The following is a 24,202-nucleotide window of genomic DNA, read 5'->3' as shown; positions in this document are numbered from 1 at the left end:
ACAAACCACTGTACCATCTCCACCTTTATCGCTGAGGAGGTTGTCTAGAGCACGGATCCCCAACCCTCGAGCTATGGACCAGTAGCAGTCCGCATCTTATTAGGAACTGGGCCACACAGCAGGCGGTGAGCGAGCAAAGCTTCACTGGCTGCTCCCCATCACTCACGTTACCACCTGAACCATCCCCCCACCCCAAAGCCCATCCGTGGAAAAATTTCTTCCATGAAACCGGTCCCTAGTGCCAAAAGGTTGGGGACCACTGGTCTGGAATAAAAGAGAAGGGACACAGGAAAGAACACTTTGTTTCCACAGGTGAAAGAGTTCAAATGTTCATTACCTCATGGGAGGGTAACTTTGCCATCTGTGATGCTGTGAAAAGACTCCTGTTAAATGATCTGTGGTTCTGACCTTACTTCCCTGGCAGCACCCACGCCTCACCTTCACACTGGAGTCTGCACCTGGGATCTCTCCCTCTTGCTTCTTTGTGGGAATCTCCTTGGCCAGAAGGCTGTAGGTAGTGACCACGATGTCATATGTGGAGAGGCTGCAAAGATATAACAGGGAGCAAATGGTAAACTAACCCACTGTGACTCTGACAATGAGAGACAGTTGATTCCTTCACAAAAATGCCTGTGGCTGGAAGCACAGACAGCAGAACTCATTAATTTATGTCCCTAATTCACATACACGTGACTCTGGAGAGGTAAATTTTATACACCTGACTTCCTTATCGTTTACCACTGGTCATTTTTACAGATTGTTCACTATAACTAGAATAGCCTCCCACTTTCCAGCCAAGTCAGAGAGGATCATCTCCGGCAGGGGTTATATTAAGCTTGATATGATGTGGCAAGAACAGAAAGTCAGGTAGGGTTGGGAGTTAACATTTAGTTAATTTGACACAGATGACGCTAAAGTCCCAAGGAAGTAAGAAATCTTTGAAGTACTGTTCATCTTACACCAACGGTGCTTTCTCCTCATCATTCTGTAATGGATTTGTAAAAACCCATTCACCTAGCTTTGACATTTGGGCATAAAAATACATCCTGTACACTTTCAGTACCTCGCCTATACTCTTTACATGTAAAGATTCTTAGTGAAAAGCACAAATCTTTTTCCAAGGAAGCTTAATATTGTACACCTGAGGGAACTTCAATAAATACTCTTGATGAAAATATGCTGAATTTGGAGAGGCAACGATGTCTACATGTTGCCTTAGCATCATATAAAAATGTATAATTCAGAATAATTTCAGTTAGCTAGTGCATTCTGAACATCAAACCCAATATGATCAAAATGCAAATCACGTAAGATGCAATTCACTTCTAAATAAAAATCCACAGTACTCCAAGCCAGAGAAGGCAGGCAGGATGGCCACTGCTGCCCTGATACCTTTCATCTGCTGAAATGACTCTCAGTCGTGAGAGCTGGTGTGCCCTTAAGACTGAGGGTCACCAAGCTGGCAATTTACCCCCTGAGAGACTACTGCCCTATTCTTTAAGATATAAAATACCCAGTATCAGAGGTTGTGGAGAGAGATTACTTAGAAGCAGAAACAACTTAGTTCTTAACTAGATCAGCAAGTATTCAACCCAGATCATCATATCACAATTAAGAACAAAAAGCAAGCCCTTTAAAATCAAAAGACAAAGACTAGGACTACAATCACCACCAGGGGAAACATTTTCTTTCCTCCTTCCTGATCATCTCCCTTCAGGAATTCAGTTAGGTTTAATCCTAAACTTTTGAATCTAAAACTTCTTAGGTGCTTCACATATGAAAAACACAGCCATAAAACTATAACTAGCCTATATCAACTAATCACTAATATTATATCAAGATGCTCTGTAAGACTGAGCTGGTTCCATTTACACTAACGGAAAAAGAATGTGAATTTGGAATCAGAAATTCAGCAATCATGAAATAATTGTGACATATCCCCTTTTATCAGGGGAACACTGCTGCTCCCTGGCTGACAACTCAGGCATCTCAGCCTAACCCGCATGGCAGCTTGTCAAGGACAGTGACAGGATTCAACAACAGAACCCCATTCTCTCTCAAGATGCATCTCTTAGCACAGGTGAAGGCTGTTTGGTGATGAGCGTACCTCTGGTCTTCACAAATACCACTAGCCCTGATTAAATGAAATGTCAGGGAGAGCAGGTAAGGTCAATACGGCGCCTTAAGCCAAGATGCTGAGCACCTCATGCTGACGGCAGTATTTCTGCACTTACACTTTTGCACGTTGATCCCGGTTTGCCCCATGATAGACATACACTCTTAGTTTGTTGTTGCACACGCATTTCTCCACCTCATTTTTCCAGTGATGGATCAGGGAAGCAGGGCAGATGATTAGTGTCCCATCGGAAGTGAACTCAGAGGAGTCTTGAGAGGGGGAAAAAAAAATCAACACCTGTTACACTCATTAAATAGCTTTAACTTCTTAAAGGCATTACCTCTTTCCCTTGACTGACATTTATTCCTTCGATGAATATAACTGCTGCTTTTATTTCTACACCTAGCTTATACCTTGGAGATACTGCGGGTTCAGATCCAGACCACAGCAATGAAGTGCATATCACAATAAAGTCACACAAACTTTCCGGTTTCCCAGTACATGCAAAAGTTATATTTATACTACACTATAGTCTATTAAGTGTGCAATAGCATTATGTTTTTTAAAAAAGGTTCCTAGCTTAATTTAACATACTTTGTTGCTAAAAAATGCTAATATCATCTGAGCCTCCAGCAAGGCATAATCCTTTTTCTGGTGGAGGGTTTGAAGTTTCTCGAGAATTACCAAAATGTGACATGGAGACATGAAGTGAGCAAATGCTGTTGGGACAATGGCACCAAAAGACTTGCTCAACACAAGGTTGACATAAACCCTCAGTTTGTAAAAAACAGTATCTGTGAAGCACAATAAAGCAACGTGCAATAAAATGAGGTCTCCATGAAGTAGAATAGAAAATGGAAGAAATCTTTTAATTCAAAATCATTATTTCTTTTTTTCCCCTATAAAAGTAGAAGAGAGAGAGGCTAAAGAGGGAGAGGAAAGTGGATAGTATATGACTTCAGTTTAAAAAAACCCAAAAAACCCCAACGCACTTTCACAGTGGCCAGGAGGTAGAAGCTGGATCATTTCCTAACTCATCCTGAGTTGATTCATTACAAGGGAGGACTATTACTTTTCTCTGAAAAGCATAACTTAATTACATTCACATTAAAGTATAAGCACAAAACCCCCTGGGACAAGCAAGCATTGCTTCAGAACCAGTTAGTGATGGAGTATCTGTACCACTGCCCCCCATCCTTCGTGTGTGTGCATGTGCACGACTCCACGAAGGGACACAGGGTCCAGCTGCAACAATGGCCACCGGAGACCCTGAGAGCAGATGGCCACAGAGCCTTTAACTATCTAACTAACTGAGAAACATACATGTGTGCATGGCAATTCACATGCGGTGCTGTCTATACATAATACACAGGACCTTTAAGGTACTTACACAGTTATTACATTTTAAAAACAGAGGCTGAAATAAGAAAAACTGTCTAGAATCTGGAAACTTTTGGAATTTCAGAAACATGGAAAACAGTATCTGCTATGGTGGCTAAAACCTGGATTTCTCACAGATCTTCCATCAAAAAATAACATATTAACTAATTTGGATCTACCCTGTAGTTATATTCTCCACATTAACAAAAATAATCATTAGGTTTAAACTAAGGTTTCTAGAGCCTTAGCTGTCACTATAAAATTGTTTCTAATCACAGGTCAAGCTAACCTTATATTAAAAGGAAAAAAATGATCACTTCTAGTTAGCACATTCAGCATCAGAAACGATACTATAGGAACGTAGCCTAATAATAGTTTTCCAATAAATTAAATATGACCAAAGGCATTCTTTCATGGCTGAAAAACCTCCACTCTCTGGTGCCTCACATGATTTAGGAAACAGCATGCTTTTGAATACCATTTTTGGAAAGCCAAGTCAAAGCCGTGGTTTTGTCCTTTTCTTTGTTTTTCTCTTGATTCTTCTGGGTCAGGATGAGTGCAATCATGGTCAGGGTTTTTCCTAACCCCATATCATCCGCTGGAAAGTAAAAACAACAACAGGAGTGGTAACTACTTAGGGCAAAGAATCAGCTCAGCTTCGAGAGAAGCAGCCCCGGGCAGACATCAGCCCTGGTCCTCTGCTGTCAGCGCCATTCCAGTCGCTATGCTCTGCCTCCTCTAATGAAGCCTCTGTCTTTCTTATTCAAATGAACACGAACTCTTGCTATTTATTTTGAGATCTAGGTCAGAGACATTTACGATGACGTCTGTAAAATTTAAAACTTATTATTTAGATCTTATTCGAGTCTCCGTGTTATATTGTTACTTACCCAATACATTCATTGATATATCTCTCAGTTTGATGATGTTGCCTAGTCTTTTTATTTATTACCCAGCAAAAGCAAAAAGGTCCAGTGATATATCCTACCACCCACTTTACTACCACACGTCTGGATTTAGAGTTCTCTCAAGACAGTCTTCCATGCCCTTAACTTACTCATCAAAGAAGATTATAAATGAGCAGTTCTTGGGTACTGCCATTGTGCCAGTTACTGAGCTTATCTAATTTACTATTTATACCCTATAAAATATTATTAGCCTCTTTTTAACAGGTTAAATACTCATTCTGACATAGGCAGAAGTAAAATGTCACAGCATGGGCTCTGGGTCAAATTCTGGCTCTGCCACTATGCAGCAGCTGACTACTCTCCTTTAAAAGGCCAGCTTACAAGGCTGGCCCCTGTCTAGCATCTGGGAACTCGGATATTAAGAGGGGTCCCCCCATTCCCAGACTGGTAAGAGTGGCTCACTACCCCTAAACGGTATAGTTTATGCTGAATACCTGCTTTCCTTCCGGGAATCTGGAATTTCAGTACCTGCCAGGATGAAGCTACCTATATGACCAGCCCCCAATAAAAACCCTGGTTACCAAATCACTAACAAGCTTCCCTGGTTGCCAACGTTTTACACGTGGAAGAATTAAGTATACACTGAGTGACTCCACTGGGATGGGCCTCTGGAACCTGAACCTGATTTCCCCTGGACTTTGCACCATGTGCCTTTTTCCTTTGCTGATTTTGATTTATATCAAATCAAAATAACTCAATTATTATTCAATTTATTTAACTGTAATAAATTACACCCGTGAATATGACTATATGCTGTGCATCCTAGCAAATCATCCAACCTGGAGGTGGTCCTTGGGACCAAGACACAGCCGCTTCTTAGCCATAGTGGACATCTGTCATGTTTTCTGTAAGTTGAACACCTTGGAAAATTTTAGTGTGACGAGTCCCCAAAGCAGAGCCTGGAAAACTTACTTCCTGCCTCTTCTGCAACGAAGACACCAGCAGCATGGCCTTGCTCTACAGAGCACTTACACTCACACCAGACTTCAATTCAGATGTGAGCAACTGTAGAAAAGAGGCTCCCGGTGAAACGCTGTCCACAGGAAGGGGTGGAGACAGCTGTGTTGGACTTCAGGGCGACAGTGCTTTCCCCTACTGCTCGATGGTGCAGAGAGCACTCGGCTGGTGACTTGGCTTTGGCCATTGCTCCTAGAAGTCCAGCCCGGCCCTCCACATCTCCCAGAGATTCTGTGGACCACCACAGAATAAACCCTCCCTCTGCCTCATCAGCCAGAGTCACTAAACCCTCCCTCTGTCTGCAACCAAGACCTGACTGATCCCATGGCTGTGTACTCTGCAGCATGTGGCTTCCCACACCAGTTTCCTCATCTGTCAAATGGGGTGTTAGGGCACCTGCCCACAGAGTTGTTGAGAGGACTGAACGAAGCCATGCATTTGCTGGCCCTTATGCTAACACCAGACTCACCCAGAATTCCTCCTCGTGGCTTCTGACTTTCCCGCCATAGCAGCCAGGCTAATGCCTGCTTCTGGTGTGGCAGCAAAGGGATCTGAAAAAGGTAATAACCAAAAGGTAAGTATAAATTCCTAATGAGAGGCTATGCTGAAGCCTGGCCACATGGATTCCACACTCTACTAGTTTATTTTCTGTAAGTGACCCTCCCAATATTCTAGTTGTCAGATCAGCCACTCATTTCACCTGGAAGTCCTGGACTCCTCCCTCTCACCACACGTCCTGGTCTGCCCAGGACATGCCAATTGTCCAGCATGTCTATCAAAAGTCACCTCTCTCGCTCTCAAGTAAGAGTCCTGCTTTGTCTGCTTAATCAGCCCAAGTCAGTTTCTACTGCTTGTAGCCGAGACCTCTGACTGGTCACCCTACTTTTATCAGTTGTTCTGCTGGCTTTTTCTCATTATCTTTTTTTTTAAAACTTATTTATTTGGTCACACTGGGTCTTAGCTGTGGCAAGGTGGGCTCCTTAGCTGTGGTACATGGGCTCCTTAGTTGTGGTATGCGAACTCTCAGTTGCAGCATGCATGTGGGATCTAGTTCCCTGACCAGGGACCAAACCCGGGCCCTCTGCATTGGGAACACGGAGTCTCAACCACTGTGCCACTAGGGGAGTCCCTCCTCATTACCTCTTAAATGTGACTCTCCTCTCTGTGGGCAATGTCCCAGTCTACACTGCTAGTCATAAACTGATAGCCCTTTAACTGGGGGCCCACCTTCTAGTCTTTCCTTCCTCCAGTTTATCTTGAACTCTGTGACATGAATAACCCTCATAAAGCATCCCTGCTAAAAATTCTAGTGATTCCATGATATCTCTTGAGCTATTCCAGTCTAAGTTCCTTCACCAAGGCCAGGCTCCACAGCAAGGGACTCTTCCTGCCTAGTTATATCACCTGCTGCTTCCAGCTCAGGACCATGTCACCTGATCATCACTTATTAATACCAATCTCTATCTCCCCTCTGACCACAACTCCCTCTAACTGGAGTATTTGGTTTCTATCCTATCTCTAGGCTTGCAGTTTCTTTAAGGCACAAATAATATTGCTGACCTACACTAACTTTTCCTTTATTTCAAATCCCTCTGTACTTTGCATACAGTCCATAGTACATGACAATGCACATTTTCTGTCTTACAGTTATTGTCTAATTGTCTTACATAAGTTGTACATGCACTTTCACCCTAACTAGTTCATTAAGAGTGGCAATTCCTTTATATCCCTGTAGCATCTACTGAAGCTCAATAAATGGATCTGTTACTGCTACAGACATATATAACTGTATGACTTTACGGAAAAAAATGTGCTGTTTTTTCTTCTCACTGCTAAACAGAATAAAAAAGAAAATAATGCAATGGAAGCCATTTCAGCGTTACTTGTAGAAAAGACATGTCAGAATGGCACGGTGGTGGGCACTCTCACAGTGGTTGCCCCCCTCCTCCTGGGCGCTGGGATGCTGTTACAGGACACTCGGCCCTGTGGGCCTTCCCGGCTCACCTTCAACCCAGCTGGGTCCTCTGCCACAGTTGTCTCGCCAGGATGCAACTCGAGTGATCGATGCAGCTCGTCAATGGCTTCACTTGTGATTTTCCACACTGAGCAAAGGCGATCTTGGCTCCTAGGGCCTGCATACAAATCGAGGTTACCTGAAAGTGTTGCAAGTATTATGTCCTGGCCAGAGCTGCAAAAAGGCAATTCAGCATTTGTCATATGATGGATCTGTAAGGACCGAAAATTCTTGCCTCCAGATTCCCCTAGACTCACAGGCTTCACTGTCCCCCTTCTCTGTTTGTCTGTTATTTTTTTAAATCACATTAACAAGTGTTCTAATAGAGGACAGAATAAAATAAAGTACAATAAAAAAGTAAGATAACCATATTTTTTCTTCAGCTTTGAAGAGGCAGCTGAGAAGGTAATACCATTAAAATTTTCAGAAAAAAAGACCCCTGAGGCTGGATGCAAAGAAGAAAAGCCAGCAATAGAAAAGGTCACGCTAGAGGAAGTCTGCCAAAATTCAGGCAGACGGCGGGGGGGGACAGGCCCGTGATGTGCACGTCCCAAGACGCCTGCACCGCACTGGGAATATAATACTTCAGTGCTCGAGCCCACTCATTCTACACAGAGAAATTCTACTGAAATTAGGTCATAAACACGAGCACCTTAGCTGGTTGCAAGTTTAGGGACGAAGTATCCAAAGAAGAGATTTCTAGACAAAGAAAAATTAATTATCCACTTAAATGTTAAAATGTTTTTAAATGAAAAGCTATTTAAATGCAATTCTTTCCTAAACATAACTTCTTACCTTAATAATCCACCGTAACTTAATTTCTCTAGGCAACTCCATCACCATGGTGATTACTGAATGATGCTGTCACACAGCAATGTTTTTCAAACAGTCTGCAGCACAGCTATTCTGTGCCACTGGACCAAGAATGTTTTCTTTTCTTTTTTTTTTTAATGGAAGTATAGTTAATTTACAACATTGTGTTAGTTTCAAGTATACAGCAAAGTGATTCAGTTACATACATGTATTCTTTTTATATATATATATTCTTTTTCAGATTCTTTTCCATTATAGGTTATTACAAGATATTGAGTATAGCTCCCTGTGCTATACAGTAGGTCCCCGTTGTTTATCTGCTTTATATACATACATACGTTTTCTCTGTGCCCTTTCGAAGAGACCTTTGCTTCATCTGGCACCCTGTCTATTCCTTACCCACTGTTGACTACTGCTCGTCAACATTCCTGTCCTCCCTTCCTCCTGTTTTCTTTTTTCTCTCCCTTTCCCTCTCTGCATCTCGAGCAGTTCTCAGTTGGGAGAAACTGGCTTTAGCTTTTCTCATCACTGCCAGCTCACCCGAGCTCCTGTCTCCTGGTCAGCAAACCAACTGATCATATTACATAGCTGAGGCTCTACGTGGGATCTTCATTCTGCAGCTGCTCCTGAATTCACTGTTCTCTGCAGAGTTCAGGATGGAAACGCTCATTTAAATAGGGTTAAGTGCTCTCTGTGGGTCTATCACTCACAGTCACATACTCCCCTGCTCTGTCTCCGTGCACGTGTGCACATGCGCACACGCACACACACGCACACGCAGAAGGAATACAAACACATCCGCTGGTCTGCCTCCCTCATCATGACATGAGTTCGAGTTTTCATTTATAAACATTTACTGGATGACTCCCATATGCTGACCACTGGGCTGTCTGATCAAGGACCGTGAACAAGGTCAGTGAACAGGGTAGACACAGTCTCTGCCCTCACAAAGATCTAGATTCCATTGTATAAAAACTTAGCTGAGCATCAAGAGCTTTATTACATGGGCAGCTCAGAATGGCTTCTCCCTTCTCATGGGCACAAAGGCATCTACGAGGCAGCATTTAACTCGCAGGTGTCGCTATTCCCACCAGGGCCAGGCCCTCGGATCTCACCTCCACTGCAGTGATCGGACGCCCCAGCAGCCTTCTGGAGGGCAGCCTTCAGTCCCAGCAAACCCAGAGCCTGGAGATCCTGGCCCTGCAGGGGTCTGGGAGGCACCAAGTGGGGAGGGTCAGCGGTTGTTTTGGTGCAATTACCCTGTTGTGGTACTCGAGTGTTACTCTTCTCATTGGTGCCTGCTCAAAACACAAGGGAAGAACAGATTACACTTGAGAAAAGTGAAGACATTCTATGAGCGAGGTGAGGTCAAGAGAGGGTGGGATTGCCATGAGCTGGGGAAGGCTTCTTAGAGAGCGTAGCATTTAAACTGTTTCTTAAACAATGGGAAAAAGACTTGAGTCCACAGGAAATAGGAGGACGTTTCTGTAAATCACAGGTGTAACTTAAAAGGAAGCTCAGAAACAGAAAACAAGATGGGCAGGTAACTGAGTCGACCTATTCTTTACTGAAATGGCTCTGGAATGTCTTGTGAAGTTCACGCAAACCCTGGGTTTGGCGGCAGAACCTCTTTTACCTTGCTTTGAGGAGAGGGACAGGGTACTGAGTGCTTCCTCCAGCTCCTGAATTTGCTTGTACAACTTCTGACCCTTGTCTGGAAGAGCCTGAACGTTCACCGATGCCAGTATGCTCTGGAAAACAGATCTCATAAAATGGGTCACTCCTCTCAAGTTGTTAGATAGTTTCAGATTAAAATAGCCTAAAATGCTGACACTCTGAAATCATGGTCTTTTACCTATATGTGTGAAAACCAGAAACTTTTTTCTTTCTAAACCCAGCTGACTTACCATCCCTGAAAATATAAACATAGCAAAAGGCAGAAACTAAACATCCACCTCTAAAACCTTTCTCACATTAATATATTTAACTTGTTTGTGGCGCCCCTTATCTGCCCACAGCAAGCAATGCTCCAAACTTATAAACAAACCACAGGTCAGTAGTACCTTCTTTTGTTTCAGTTGTGTTATAAGGTACACAGGTTGGGCTGCTGGGTCTGAAGGTTCTCCCTTTTTGGAAACACCTGAGACAGGAGAAATTTTTCTTTGCACACTCTGACCAGGACATTCAAGGTTCTCCTTCTTCTGTGAGTCTAGAGTCAAGTCAAAGGGTAAGGGGATCCCTGGCTTAGAGGAAACAAAAACAGCGTCATCTTCCTCACTGTCAGCACTGCTTGTGTCAGCATCTTGCCTCTCTCCCTGGAGATGACAGCATGCAGCCAGTGGTGCAGGCCGAGCAGCTGGTTCCTTTGGAGCGGCCACACCCCGGGTCTCCGACTTTGCCTGAAAATGGCCGTGGGGCAGACTCTTCTGGAGCGTCTGCATGCTTGGCTCATCCTTTGCCTTTGTTTCTCTAGCCTCCCAGCTCTTGGGGGGGTCCTTGAGGAGGTGTACCCCCTTCAGGGGCTGGCTTATTGGGTGCTGACTGTGAACAATCCGCGGCAAAGGCTTAGTTTCCTTTTCCCTTGGACATGCTGATTCTTTTTGGACAGAATGACTCCCACCATTTGACGTCTCCTGAGATGCAGATGGTTCTTTCAGCTCATTCCCATGGACCTGTTTGGATTTCATCTCAAAAATGTTTCTTTTGTGCATCCCTTCAGTCCCCTTTGCTTCACACTGAAACTCTGTCTTCTCCCCTTGCTGCTTCTCTTGAACTGCAGATTGTTTTCCCTTTACCCCTAGACCAGATGAGGGATCTTTCTCCATCCAGCACTTAGATTCAGGCTTCTGTTCCTTCTTTCGATCCAGGAGTGGATCTCCCTTTTCCCTTTGCTTCTTATCAGCTGTCTTTTCCTCATCTTCACCTGTGATGAACTGCTTCCAGAGGGATGGTTCTTGATTCTTGTCAAGTGCCTTGAACGGATTTCTCTGCTGACTGGAAGGATAACGAGATGGCTCGGAGGCATGCTGGGACTTACTGGTTACAGAATGTTCTTTGGAATTAGGATCCTAAGAGACAAAGGAAATAATATAAAATATTAATGCAACCTTCACATCTAGAATGCCCTTTTCCAGAGGAAATGGAAACACAGTAAAAGCAGTCCAATTTTTCTGAATGTTCCTGGGATCATTTCGCCCTCTAGAAAGGACTGCCAAATTCACAAAGTATTCATTTCTTAACAGTACTTTCAATGCTTGGTTCCTTCTCTGTCTGTGATCACTGCTTTTCCAGGCCTCAAGGAAAAGTGTGACCAAGTCAAAGTGTGTTAATAATAGCAATAGCCAAAATGTATACTTTTCATGAAAAGCTATTCTCTCAAAATGAACTTTTCCCCAAACCTAAACAGTATCCTATGCCTGCTTTGATTTTGGCTTTAGGAAGGTTTCACGGTGCAAATCTAGAATCTTAAGTCCAAGCTATCTCCCTACCAAAACAAGTCTCATGACCTCACACAGTCTAGTTCCTCATGCACTGGATATCTGTAGGGTCTCTCCTAGTTCTCACAGTCTGGAAGCTTATGAATTATACTCAGCTTATACCAATATCAAGTAGTCTATAAAAACATGCTGACGTCAGTCAAGTAAATTTAAAATTTTCCCTAAATAGGAGAATACTGACTATATTTAAGACCTAAATAGGCCTTTGAATTAAGAGTCCTAACAAGGTCTACCTTGCTGAAAGAAAAGAACTGTCTTTCAGAGACAGTACAATGAAGACCAACCAGTTCATACTGGAATTCAGGGTCTCTTCAGGTGATCCCACAGATTAAATAATCTTAACATAGTCAGGTTTGAAAACAGACGAATAATTCCTACCTGCCATGGGATACTGCTACACCACTGCTTCCCCTCTGCCTTACTTTGAACACATCGGAAGAATAACCTAATGAAGTATAAAACACAAATAAATCAAGTTTGTGGATATCCATTAAAACATGAGATAAATTTGTTTTTAATTCAAGAAAACATCTTACAATTATTTGAAACCAGCTTTGAAAGGTTACTTGAAACTAATTACTCTTATATGTACTACATTTAAAAATTCTTTACCTCACAGGATATTTATAAGAGTGAAAGGATAAGAAGGATAAGATATTTATAAGAAGTGAAAGGATACAGATGTCACAGTAACCAGAGGGTATTCACAGGTTTATACTTCTAACTGTACAGAATGAAGGACATGGGAACACTGATCAGCAAGGGCTGCTAAAATCAGAAAAAAAGAGATAACCAGACATTGTGTCCCTAATGGGAAGCCACAATACCTCCTTTAAAGAAACAACAAACAAAACCCAAGCCAAACCAAAACAAATAAAAACTAACCCAAATCTGTTCAAACTTGGATCCAATTACCTGAATTCAATGACCAATTCACAGGAAATACAAACAATAGAGGAACACATAAAACTAGACCAGAGGATGTAATCTGCAGACTCTTAACAGTAGGAAATGCTATTAAGATAAACAACTTGATTCCTTCAACAAGTAAATCACAAGGGAGAAAAAAAGACCCACTTAAGAGACTTAAAAAACATATCAGTCAACTGCAATTTGTGGACCTTATTTGGATCTCGACTTAAACAAATGAACAAAAACTACTAAAAAATAGACTATTTAAAACATTTATGAATCTACTGGAAATCTGTACTTCAGCTGGTTAAAGAAAAAAGTTCATATCTATTAGAGCTACAAACTGAAATATTTACAGAAGAAATGATATTGTCTGGGATCTGTTTCCAAATATGGCAGGAGTTGGGGGGTGGAGTGGGTAGAGTATATATGGAACAAGATTAGCCACAAGTTGGTGATTGTTGAAGCTCATATGCTATATTACTGTATCCTGTCTACTTCTGTATATATTTCCAATCTTCCATTAAAAAAAAAAAGACTGAATACAGACTTACATCCCAGTGCAAGACAATCCCTGCTCATACAAACACTACCTACATTCCAGCTATGCAAAAATGGCTACTTTGTCCCATCCTCAAACTAAGCCATGCACTCCCCATCCTACTGGACTTGCATGTGTACCACCCTCCATCCAAAGGATGTCCTCTTTATCCCTATTTGCCCACCATTACCCCCATCAGGAGACGTCAAAGTCCTACAGGTCCCTCCACATCTAGTACAAGACATACCTCCTGTGTAAGGTTTTCCCACATTCCCTGCCCTGTTCCTTCACTGTACTGTTTCGGTATTTTTGTTGTATTACACTTGAATCTGTCTGCGCAACTATATTTTCAGCAACTAGAAGACACTAAACACATATGATCTCTCATTCCTAAGCCTCACCCTTTGTACATAATAAAGTATTTCTAAATTAAACCAAACCAGCTGATTTTTTCCTTACCCCAAATGACTCCTCAAAAATATTTAATCAGTTAAATAAGAGCTTTTAAAATAAATATTTTATTTAATTGTTTACCTAGGTAATATACTCAATCAAAAAGCGTAAAATGGCAGTGAAAAGCACCCCCTCCCCATCTGTTCAGTTCACATCCCGCCCAAGTAACCATTGCTATTAGTTTTTTTGTTTGCCTTCCCAGATATGGTTTTAATGCATATTCAGATCAATATAATATTTTATTTCTTCCTTTTCTACTCAAGGTATAAAATACTTTGCTTGCTTTTTTTAAAAAACTTAACATGTCTTGGAGATTTTTCTATAAAAACATACATAAAGCAATTGCTTATGTGTATGTATATATTCTACAGCTGCAGTTTTTTACACAGCTACAGTTTCCCACTATAAGGATGTTCCATTACTTATTTAACCAGACCCCTCTTGATGAACAGTTTGGTTGTTTCCAATTCTTTCCTATTAAAAGCAATATTACAATGAATAACCTTTTGTATAGGTCATTTCACATGTGTTTTAATATATCTGTAGGGCAACTCTCTATATCTCATATTGTGGATTAGAACTGTCTGTTTTTCTTCATCAATTAGCTTCTAGACTTTATTAGTTCTCTTTTTGCTGCTTTCTAACTCAATAAATTAAGCTTTACCTGTGCTAATTCCTTCTTTCTGCTTCCTTTCTGTTTAGTTTCTTGTTCTTTTACAAACTTCTTAAATTAGTCCTGTGACATACAACACGAATCACAACAGTCTGAGTCCTAACTTAAAACAAATCCTAAGCAGGTCACGACCCCTTGATGCCATTACTTCGCTTGGACATAAGGCAAAGATAACAAGCCCCAAATGGACAAGTATTCTATAAAAGTCAAGTTAAAAAGAAAACAGGACCAGCCCTTCTCATACAAACTTACAATTTTCCCATTCAAGCTCAGAATTTTAAAAAACATGTATTGGTCTCTAACTTTTCTTACTGCAATAGGATACTATATTGAACATATAGTTCTGAAAATTTCTGAAATGCCTTGAATGCATTCAAAGTACTGGCTACTACTAAGGGAGTCCTACTACTTATGAAAATAAGTCAAAACAAATTCCTGCTGTGTTAAAAGTGTATCAAGTACTTGAAATGTTTACTGAAAGGATATTTTATAAATAGTACCTATTTTAAAGCCCACGGCTCATAGACTTGCAAAAGAGGGGCAAGATTTGGAGAAAGAGGGAAGAAAACAACAGACACTGAGCATCAATTATGTGCTAGGCACAGTGCGAAAAATGCTTCTACTTACATTTTTATTAAAATCAATTTGGATGGGCTTCTCTGCTTTTAGGATAAAAAGTTTGTTATGTTTATTAAATTGTAAATCAACAGAGAAAGCAGTGGAAATATAGTCTCATAGAGAAAGCAAACATTGATTCCACTATGAAAAAGACCATAATTTCTACAGTATATTCACTAATTATTTTCCAGAACATAAGTTCTTAACAATAATGATGAAGAAACTAGCTAGAGGTCATCCAAGGCCAAGGCCAAGTCTCGATTCCTCCACTTTCTCAGTAACCTTCATCAGCCTTAAATCTCCTACTGCTGATCTTACAGTTACAGAAGCATCTGGCATTTGAACACATCCAGTGTAGCATTCTAACACGCAGATCGGACTTCCCGCCAACCTTCGTGTGTCTCTTACCCCAAATGCGTCGCAGGGCCCTTAGAAATACGGGTCCATGTCTATACATGCGGCAACGGAAAAACATAAAGCTGAATTTCTACCTCATTCTTTTACATAAAAATTCAAGATGGAACAAAAATGTAAAGAATGAAACTGTAAATGTTCTAGGAAAAAAACGGAGAACATTTTTGTAAACCTAAAGTGAAGAGGGAATGACAAAATCCCGCAGTTGAGAGAGAAAGGACTTAGTAATTTGACTATATAAAAGTATTAAACCGCATAGTAAAAACACTACAGGCAAAATTACAAAACAAAAAGCAAACAGAGGAAAGTAATTGCTATACATATTATAAAAGGCGAATATCCTCTCCATACAAGGATTACTTCTGTGGTACAGCACAGTGCACAACACTCTACAGCACCTAGTAAAAGTACTGGCTTTATTGAGTGGGATTCTACATGGGTTGCTGGGGCCTGAGGTCCTTCTTCACTGGTCTGGCTCATGCCCAAATGCCTCTCTGTCATCACCCTAGATAATTATCATTGGGTTAGATAATTTGTATGCCAATTTTACCCAGTAACTAACCAACCACACAAGGAGTTTCCTAGATGTGCAAAGATTCAAGTGCAATTAAAAGTAAAGTACTTTGGAATGAAATTGAGATGTGTGTAGTGAGGTAGATGGACCTAGAGTCTGTCATACAGAGCGAAGTAAGCCAGAAAGAGGAAAACAAATACCGTATGCTAACTCAAATATATGGAATCTAAAAAAATGGTACTGATGAACCCAGTGACAGGGTAAAAATAAAGATGCAGATGTAGAGAACGGACCTGAGGACACAGGGTGGGGGTGAAGGGGAAGCTGGGACGAAGTGAGAGAGTAGCATTGACACATATACACTACCAAATGTAAAACAGATAGCTAGTGGGAAGCTGCTGCATAAAACAGGGAGATCAACTCGAGGATGGGTGAGGACTTAGAGGGGTGGGATAGGGAGGGTGGGAGGGAGGGCATATGGAGATATGTGTATAAATAAAGCTGATTCACTTTGTTGTACAGCAAAAACTGGCACAACATTGTAAAGCAATTATGTTCCAATAAAGAGCTTAAAAAATAAAAGTAAAGTACTTTGAACATCCCATTACAACCAGTTATTTAGAAAACTAAAACTTGTTTCACCCATCTGTAGACAAAAGAATATTACCATCTATTTTGACTCCTTATCCTTGAGAACAAAAGCTGAGAGAGAGAGACAGAGAAGAGAACATGAACTTAGGAGCTGGTTGACAATATCCAACATCTGTATATCAACATGTGGCACATCATTCACGTCAAGGCAAGAGTTCTTCCTTCTGGTTCTACTGAGCGACTATCATAGTTTCCTTTAATGCCCATCAACAGGGTCATGGCTGAAGGGTCAGTCAAATGCTGGTGATTGGTACCATCTGGTGTTTAGCTAGAGAACTACACACAAAAGCAGCTTCACTCCAAGGTAAGAAAAATGGGCATCTTAGTCCTACTTTGGTTTATACCTCCCCTCCATTATTCTGCTACACCAGTCTCCTAGCTAGGTTAAGCGTTAAACATAATAGTATTAATTCAAAGATATAAAGTAATTTAAGTTCTTGAAAAGAAAACCCAGTTTGGGGGAAGGAAAAGCTGTACTCCTTGATGTTATTCTCCAGAGCAGAGGGCTTCTGGCTAAATGCCTTACTGTCTATTAAGAAAGTCATCATCCATAGACACATTACCTATTTCTTTTAAAATTTCCAGCATGTACCACCTATCAGGGTACTTGCTGGATTTTCTGCTTTTTTTGCTTTATTTTTAACTTGTTGTGTGTTGTAGAACTGTATTTTACTTGTCCTAAAACAACCTTTTTAAAGCTTTAGTAAGTACCTCCTAATAAGTGTTCTAGATTAAGGCTAAAAGAAATACATTCAAGCATTCTTTTTCTATTTTTAAAATAATGATCACTTCTCAGCCACATCTACCTAGGGTGAGGAATATTAGAGACAAGTTCTCAAAATTCTGTCTTCCGCCTAGACCTTTCTTGGAGCTGCACACTCACTTTTCTAGCTGGTTTCACATATACATAAGATACACTGAGTCCAAAGTTATTTCTGTTAGCCCTCCTCTACTGATGGCACCTTTCCTCCCTCATCTTGCTTAATGGTAAACTCATCATCCATAAACCCAACTAGGCAACCATTTCTTGAGCACTGACTACGTGCCAAGCACCAGACTAAGTACATCACACACATGACCCCACTGAATGTTCACCACCCAGGGAAATCGGGGCTACCAGGACCACTATCCCAGCTGAGTAAATGGAGGAAAGAACATGCTTACACATGCTTAAACACCCTACCAGGAAATGTGCCGTATCAATTTCGGCAAGTGTTCTCCAGCCTAAGTGCACCCAACTCCACTGCCAGGGCTTCAATCCAAACCCATCTTTCACTTAGAGAAGGTGGGTGTGCCTGGAGTCGGTTAGACGTAGGCTCAAATCCCAGCGATGCCACATCATAACCATGGCACCTCAGGCTCCTTTTCCCACCTCTCTAAATGTTTCCTCATCTGTCTATAAAACAGGGATATTGAAACCTATCACAGCAGATTCTATGAAAGGTAAAGAACATGCCATGTAGTAGGCATTCAATAGCGGCTATTAGTTCAGTGGGCTCCTTGCCTCCACTGCCTTCCCTTCCAAATCTAACTTCCATAGTTCTTCTTTTAATGCAAATTGAATAAAAAAACTCTTCAGCAGCTTCCTACCACATAGAACAGTATTTCTGTATGATTCAGGGCCCCCAGGAGTATGTAAAGGAGAACGTCCTAACTTCATGCACTAGAGGCTTACTGGCCCCACTGTACTAGCAAAAAACAACAGAAAAGTGAATTTTTTAAAAATTCCATTTATAAGGAATTCCCTGGTGCTCGAGTGCTTAGAACTCTGCACTTTCACTGCCGATGGCCTGGGTTCAATCCCTGGTCGGGGAACTAAGATCCCACAAGCTGCATGGTGTTGCCAAAAAAGAAAAAAGAAAAAAAATTCCATTTATAACTGTCAAAAAACATAAACACTGACGAATAAATTTAACCAAAGGGGTATAGATGAGAACTATTCCATGATGCTGAAAGAAATTTTAGAAGTCATAAATATACCATGCTCATGAACTGGGAGATCAATATTGATGTCAGTTCTCCCCAAACTGATCTCTATAAATTCAATGAAATCCCAACTGAGTTTTCTGAGGAAATTTTAAAAGTCGATTCTGAATTTTATATGCAACTGTAAAGGACCTAGAAGAGCCAATCCTGAAAAGGAAAGCTGGATTCACACGATCTCACCTGATCGTGTCAGGACAGGCAAATAGATCAATGGACGAGCTTAGCAAGTCCAGAAACAGACCCACACATGGTGGTCAACCGATTTTTCACAAAGGTGCCAAGCGTTTCCATGGGGAAAGGAAAGTCTTCCAAAAATGGTTGCAACAATTGAATAACATTCATTCATTACTATATGAAAAATAAATGAACCTCAATTCGTATCTCATACGGTAACCCAAATTATTGATAATATGAGGTAGAGTACAGACTAAACAAGAAAGCCATAAAAACAAAACAAAACAACAAACCCCACAACTATAAAACTTCTAGAAGAAACTACTGGAGAACTTTACGATCTTGAGGTAAGCAAAGATTTCTCGGAGAAGACATAAAGCACAAACCATAAAAAAATGGTAAATCGTACTTCATAAAATGAAAAGCTTCTGCCCCTCAGAAGACAGTCAAGAAAATGAAAGCCACAGATTGGTAGAAAACATTCACAATACATGTATCTGCCAAAGGACTTCTACAAAGAATACACAAAGAACTCTTCCAATTCAATAACAAAAGACAACACAGTTTTAAAAATTGGCAAAAATCCCCCAAAGTTACACTGTATGATTCCATGTACGTAACATTTTGAAATGGCAAAATTTCAGAGCTGGAGATCAGGTTCATGATTGCCAGGGGTGTACAGGGGGAAGCAAGAGGAAGGTGGGCGTGTTATAAAAGGGCAACAGGAAGGATCCTCTGGTAATGGAACTGCTCAATATCTTGATTGTTGTAGTGAATACACAAAACTACATGTGATAAAGTTATATAGAACTAAACGTATATGTACACACACAAATTAGTACAAGTAAAACTATCTTTACAAATGAGATCAGTGGATTATCAATATCCTAGTTATGATACTACCCTAAATTTTGTAAAATGTTACCATTAGGTAAAGTCTACAGAGGATCTCTCTGTACTATTGATATTTCTTTTAATTGCTTGTGACTCTACAATTATCTCAATAAAAATTTCAATTTAAAAAATGGGCAAAAATTTTAAACAGATACTTCATCAAAGATACAGAGAAACGGCAAAAAACCACATGAAACAAAATGGTTCTCATAAATGGTATTCAAAATGGTATTCATAAAATGGAATTCAACTGGGCCATAATAAAGAATGAATTACTGATACACACAACCACAGGAATGAATCTCACAGATACTGTTACATAAAAGAAGCCAGATACAAAAGAATACATACAGTATGAATCAAAACAATGATTGGCTATGGTGGGTGGGGAGATTAACCAGAAGGGATCCAATGACACTTAATGGGGTCATGGAAATAAGTATTCTATATTTTGACTGGGATCTTGGTTATAAGGATGGGCATAAACCTTTCTCAAAACTGGTTGAGGGACTTCCCTGGTGGCGCAGTGGTTAAGAACGCCTGCCAATGCAGGGGACATGGGTTTGATCCCTGGTCTGGGAAGATCCCATATGCCGCGGAGCAACTAAGCCCGTGCACCACAACTACTGAGCCCATGCGCTGAAACAAGAGCAGCCACTGCAATGAGAAGCCACGCACCGCAACAAAGAGTAGCACCCGCTCACCACAACTAGAGAAAGCCCCCACGCAGCAACGAGGACCCAATGCAGCCAAAAATTAAAAACAAAACAAACAAAAAAAAACCTCAACCGGTTGAACACTTAAGAACTGTGCATCTTATTGCATGCATAACAGTTAAGAAATACAGTAGTAGAGGCAGTTTTCAGTTACATAAAAATTGTGAAGATGGTACTTGAATGCCTATACTTGGGGGGGGGGGGAAATACATCTAAAATATATAAATTCCAAACTGCACAGAATATCATAAAAAGACTATTAACATCTGGCCCGTTCCTTCCTGGCCAGTCTAATCTTCTGACGTCTCCACTGAAATATATGCTAAACTACCACTGTACCAAATGCTTGCAATTACTTCATGCCTCTGTACACTAGTGCAGCTATACTGATCTGTTAAATATGACCTCTTTTTTGCCCCTAGCAAACTCCTACTTATTTTTCAGTACTCATGACAAACATCATCTGACACCTATACAGACTTCTCCACCCTTCTTCTGAGTCCCCATAAAAGGGAAACTAGCATTTACTGAGTATTTAACATACATTAGACAGTTTTACACGTTGCCTTGTTCTACTACCAGAATGTGAAAGTTGACCCGTTAGCACAAGTTAATGACTGTTGGTGGGCTGATGTTATTGAGAGCTGGAGAGGGAGGGAGATGGAGCAGTTTATCCAGAAATTAACCAGAGGTCAGGCTTCTCACACTAACCAGTAGCTCAGAAGTTAGGAAGTGACAGCCCAGAAGATCCAGAAATACCATTTGTTTTTTAATGACTTTTAAAGAATAGTCAGTCCTAGGAAGAAACCTGCCTGTAACCCTTCCAGGCCAAGGAAAACAAAAACAAAAACAAATACACTTAGCTATTCCTTTTGGACACCTACCTGTATTCTTTCTTGTCCTGTGTTAGAAACAGATACTGAAGCTCTACCACAAAGTCCTCATGCAATAAACAGTGAGAAACAGGAATGCTAGAGGAGAAAAAAAATTGAAATTTTGTTTTAGGAGGCAAAGAATAGAGATCAATATACTAAAATTAAATCCAGAATATGGGTTTTAAACTTCAGGGTCCACATATGACCTTTCTACTGGGTTTGTAAGTCCCACACACTTTTATGTCTATGTGCGTTCCTCTAGGGAAAAGGCCCACAGCTTTCATCTTTTCTCATGCCCCCAAATACAACGTGACAATAAATATACCTATCTTTTTCCTGAGGACTCAAGTTTAAGATGATACTGTGCTATGGGACCACTATACTGTGATACCTCCAAGCTGTGGATTTTCCCCAGGTTCTTCTATCACCCTTTTTCCTTTAATAATCTGTTGGCTGTCACTCAGTGTTGTTTGCATGCTGCCTTGGGCAACACACTATACTAATTTGCTTCATGCTTGGTTGGCATAAGTTTACCTCCTCCCTTCCAATTTCTTATTATGAAAGAATTTATGTACAACATTTTAGAGTAAAGATCTAAAGTACTCTCACATGACCTGTGGTATTTCCTGTCTGTCTTTTTACTTACTCTGCTTACCAGACATATTCCACATAGGTCAAACTTATCAAATAACTGTCTTCATGTCAAATATTATTGTATTAGTTTGCATAGCAATATGTTCGTATAAATGGTACTCTATATAAGGGCATTTTTCTTTTCATTTAAAACCAAATCTTATGCTTCCATTAATGTTTAATTCCTACAAATCTGAATGTGCTTTCATGTCTCATGAAACTTGAGCTAGGTACTGAACCGAAAAAGCTCCATATAGATATGTGAAATTAAACAGTAAGCTCTGACATAATGATATGGTGCTGACAGCTTGAGTATTTTTGTCTGGTCCCTTCTATCTTAAGATTTAACAATGATTTAAATAAAGTCATTCTGTATGTAATTAAACTGGATCCCAGTAATTTCTTTCGAATGAAAAAAAACGTATTAGAAGGCTAAAGAATATTTTCTCTAAAAATTTAGTTTCTAAATCTGAAAAAGGATAAAAATCTTTCACTTAGTTTCAAAGCACAACAAAAACTCAAATCATCTAAATCACGTGGGAGAAACGTGAGACGTTAATATATGTGTTGAAAAAATACTTTATGGGCCTTTACAGATATAGAAAAGTACCTTTTCTAAACCAAATTCAGTAGAAAGCAGGAAAAATGCATAATGATGTGACAGTTTAAAATTTCACATAGAAACTGTGGACACCTGGTACTGTGAAAACATTAACAACACTTTAAGAGAACAGTATTAACTTTCCTCACTTCAAAGAAGATGCTTAATAATTCTGGGTCTCAGCTTTCAATTTTGTAAAAACTAGAGTGCTGATGTTTCTTTCAGCTTTAATCCCTAAAGTAATTTATTTCTTTGGAATATCAATCTCACCACTTAAATGCAGAGAATCCTATTTTTAAAGGGGCCTGTTACTCTAACTGCCACAAGGTTTTCACCTCAAACATTTAAAAACCAGTCTGGCCTAAAACTAGAGCAAAGCTGGAGCCAATTCCTTTCTGTTTCGCCTGTATGTCCTTAAACGGGAGGATGGTAATGTTCGAGAAGGGTGGGTCAAGCCCTGACGGATGAACAGAAACCCAGAACTGAAAAGGACCAGAAGGATCCAGGTGTAGCCAATCCCCCACGTCCTGTGAGGGAAATGGCGGCCCAGAGAGGGAGGGTAACCAGCCTTGGATCACACAGCAAGCAGTAGCGGAGTGTGTCCCTAACGTGCCGTGGTTTCCTGGAATTACCAACTACTTAGAGGGCCCTGACCCCGCAGACCAGGGGCCCCAGCTCTCCCAGTCCTTGCGGGAAGTGGGGAGCCGGCGACTCCTCCTGAGGGGCCACGCGCGGTCGCCCGGAATCGTGCCAAGCTCGAGACCTACTCCGTGGCCCGCACGAAGCCGCATGTGTCCGTCCGGCACACGTAGAAGCTCTTTCCTTTACTCGGGCCATCGCGGACGCCGGTCTTCAAGAAACATAAGGCCCCTGAGGAGAGAAGGTCGACAACGATCACGCCACGCTAGGTTGACAGACCCCGAAGGACCCTAGGCCCTGGACCGCCTACCGTGCTGCGGACACCTAACTACTTCCATCGCGCCGCTCCTTTCCGCTTCCCCGAAGCCAACCCCACCCTCAACGCCCGCTTCTGCCTTTTACCCCGCCCTCCTCATTCAGGAACCAATCGTCACCCAGCTCCTGGAGTCTTTAACCCCCCCCCCACCATAATTCACCGCCGCGGCCTTTAGCCACACCCTCCCTACCTACTATCAGCCAATCAGACGGGAAGTGTGCTCACCTCCAACCAATCATAGCCGCCCTGAGGCTGGCGGTGCGGCGAAACCAAAAAATGAGGCGAGGGGGCGGGAGGACCCGATCTTTGGCTTCTGGGGCGTGGCTGATGCTAGAGGGAGGTTTGGCGGCTGGCGGGGCTTCCGGCCGGTGGGGTGGCTTTTGCTTTGCAGGTCCTGGAAGGGGAAAGGATGTTGACTGTGAGCGGGGAGGCTCTAGCGTACCTTCAGTTAAGACCTAGAGGCGGCCCTAGAGGAAGCAGGCGTTGCAGACTGCAGAGAGCTCTGCAAAGAAGGCTCCCTTCTCCCGGGGGCCAAGGACGCCTGGAGCTTCGCGCTCAGCTGCGAGCCGAGACCTGACGCTAGCGGGCGCTCTGCCTCCGCGATGGGTCGTCGGGTAGCGGAGTCCCGGAGAAGCAGCCACCGCGGGAGGCGGCACTGGATTTGCAGCGAGGGCGGGTGCGAGTGACGGCCGAGGGGGCGTCCTTCAAAGCTGCGCGGGGAACTGACTGGTCTGTCGTAGAGCAGGCATAAAGACTTCTCCAGGCCCCCGCCATACAAAGCGCTGACCCGTCCACGTCTCTCTTGACTCGCCAGCCTGGCCACATAGGCAGCATTTTTAAGGACCCC

The 24,202-nt window shown here is 41.7% G+C and overlaps 1 protein-coding gene across 4 annotated transcripts in view; it reads right to left on the bottom strand.

The window, feature by feature from the left end:
• The window catches only part of TTF2 (transcription termination factor 2), a 56,566-nt gene extending 33,160 nt beyond the window's left edge, over positions 1 to 23,406 (bottom strand). For 3 of the 4 annotated variants that reach the window (XM_057720319.1, XM_057720338.1, XM_057720311.1), the window contains exons 1-12: positions 23,350 to 23,406; positions 23,168 to 23,270; positions 21,176 to 21,262; positions 12,124 to 12,190; positions 10,312 to 11,316; positions 9,885 to 9,999; positions 9,364 to 9,546; positions 7,426 to 7,574; positions 5,891 to 5,972; positions 3,975 to 4,094; positions 2,235 to 2,385; positions 439 to 544 (exon numbers count right to left, since the gene is read on the bottom strand). In XM_057720319.1, coding sequence (XP_057576302.1) covers positions 439 to 544; positions 2,235 to 2,385; positions 3,975 to 4,094; positions 5,891 to 5,972; positions 7,426 to 7,574; positions 9,364 to 9,546; positions 9,885 to 9,999; positions 10,312 to 11,316; positions 12,124 to 12,190; positions 21,176 to 21,262; positions 23,168 to 23,270; positions 23,350 to 23,377 — 2,196 coding nt within the window. In that variant the 5' untranslated portion in view covers positions 23,378 to 23,406. The remainder of the gene's footprint in view (positions 1 to 438; positions 545 to 2,234; positions 2,386 to 3,974; positions 4,095 to 5,890; positions 5,973 to 7,425; positions 7,575 to 9,363; positions 9,547 to 9,884; positions 10,000 to 10,311; positions 11,317 to 12,123; positions 12,191 to 21,175; positions 21,263 to 23,167; positions 23,271 to 23,349) is intronic. The other variant, XM_057720329.1, reaches the window with a different exon arrangement.
• Positions 23,407 to 24,202: the final 796 nt, after the last annotated feature.

Source organism: Hippopotamus amphibius, chromosome 1, assembly GCF_030028045.1.
Source record: "Hippopotamus amphibius kiboko isolate mHipAmp2 chromosome 1, mHipAmp2.hap2, whole genome shotgun sequence".
Lineage (NCBI taxonomy): Eukaryota > Metazoa > Chordata > Mammalia > Artiodactyla > Hippopotamidae > Hippopotamus > Hippopotamus amphibius.
Note: the sequence above shows the minus strand (reverse complement) of the source record. Positions and strands in the feature narration are given on the sequence as shown.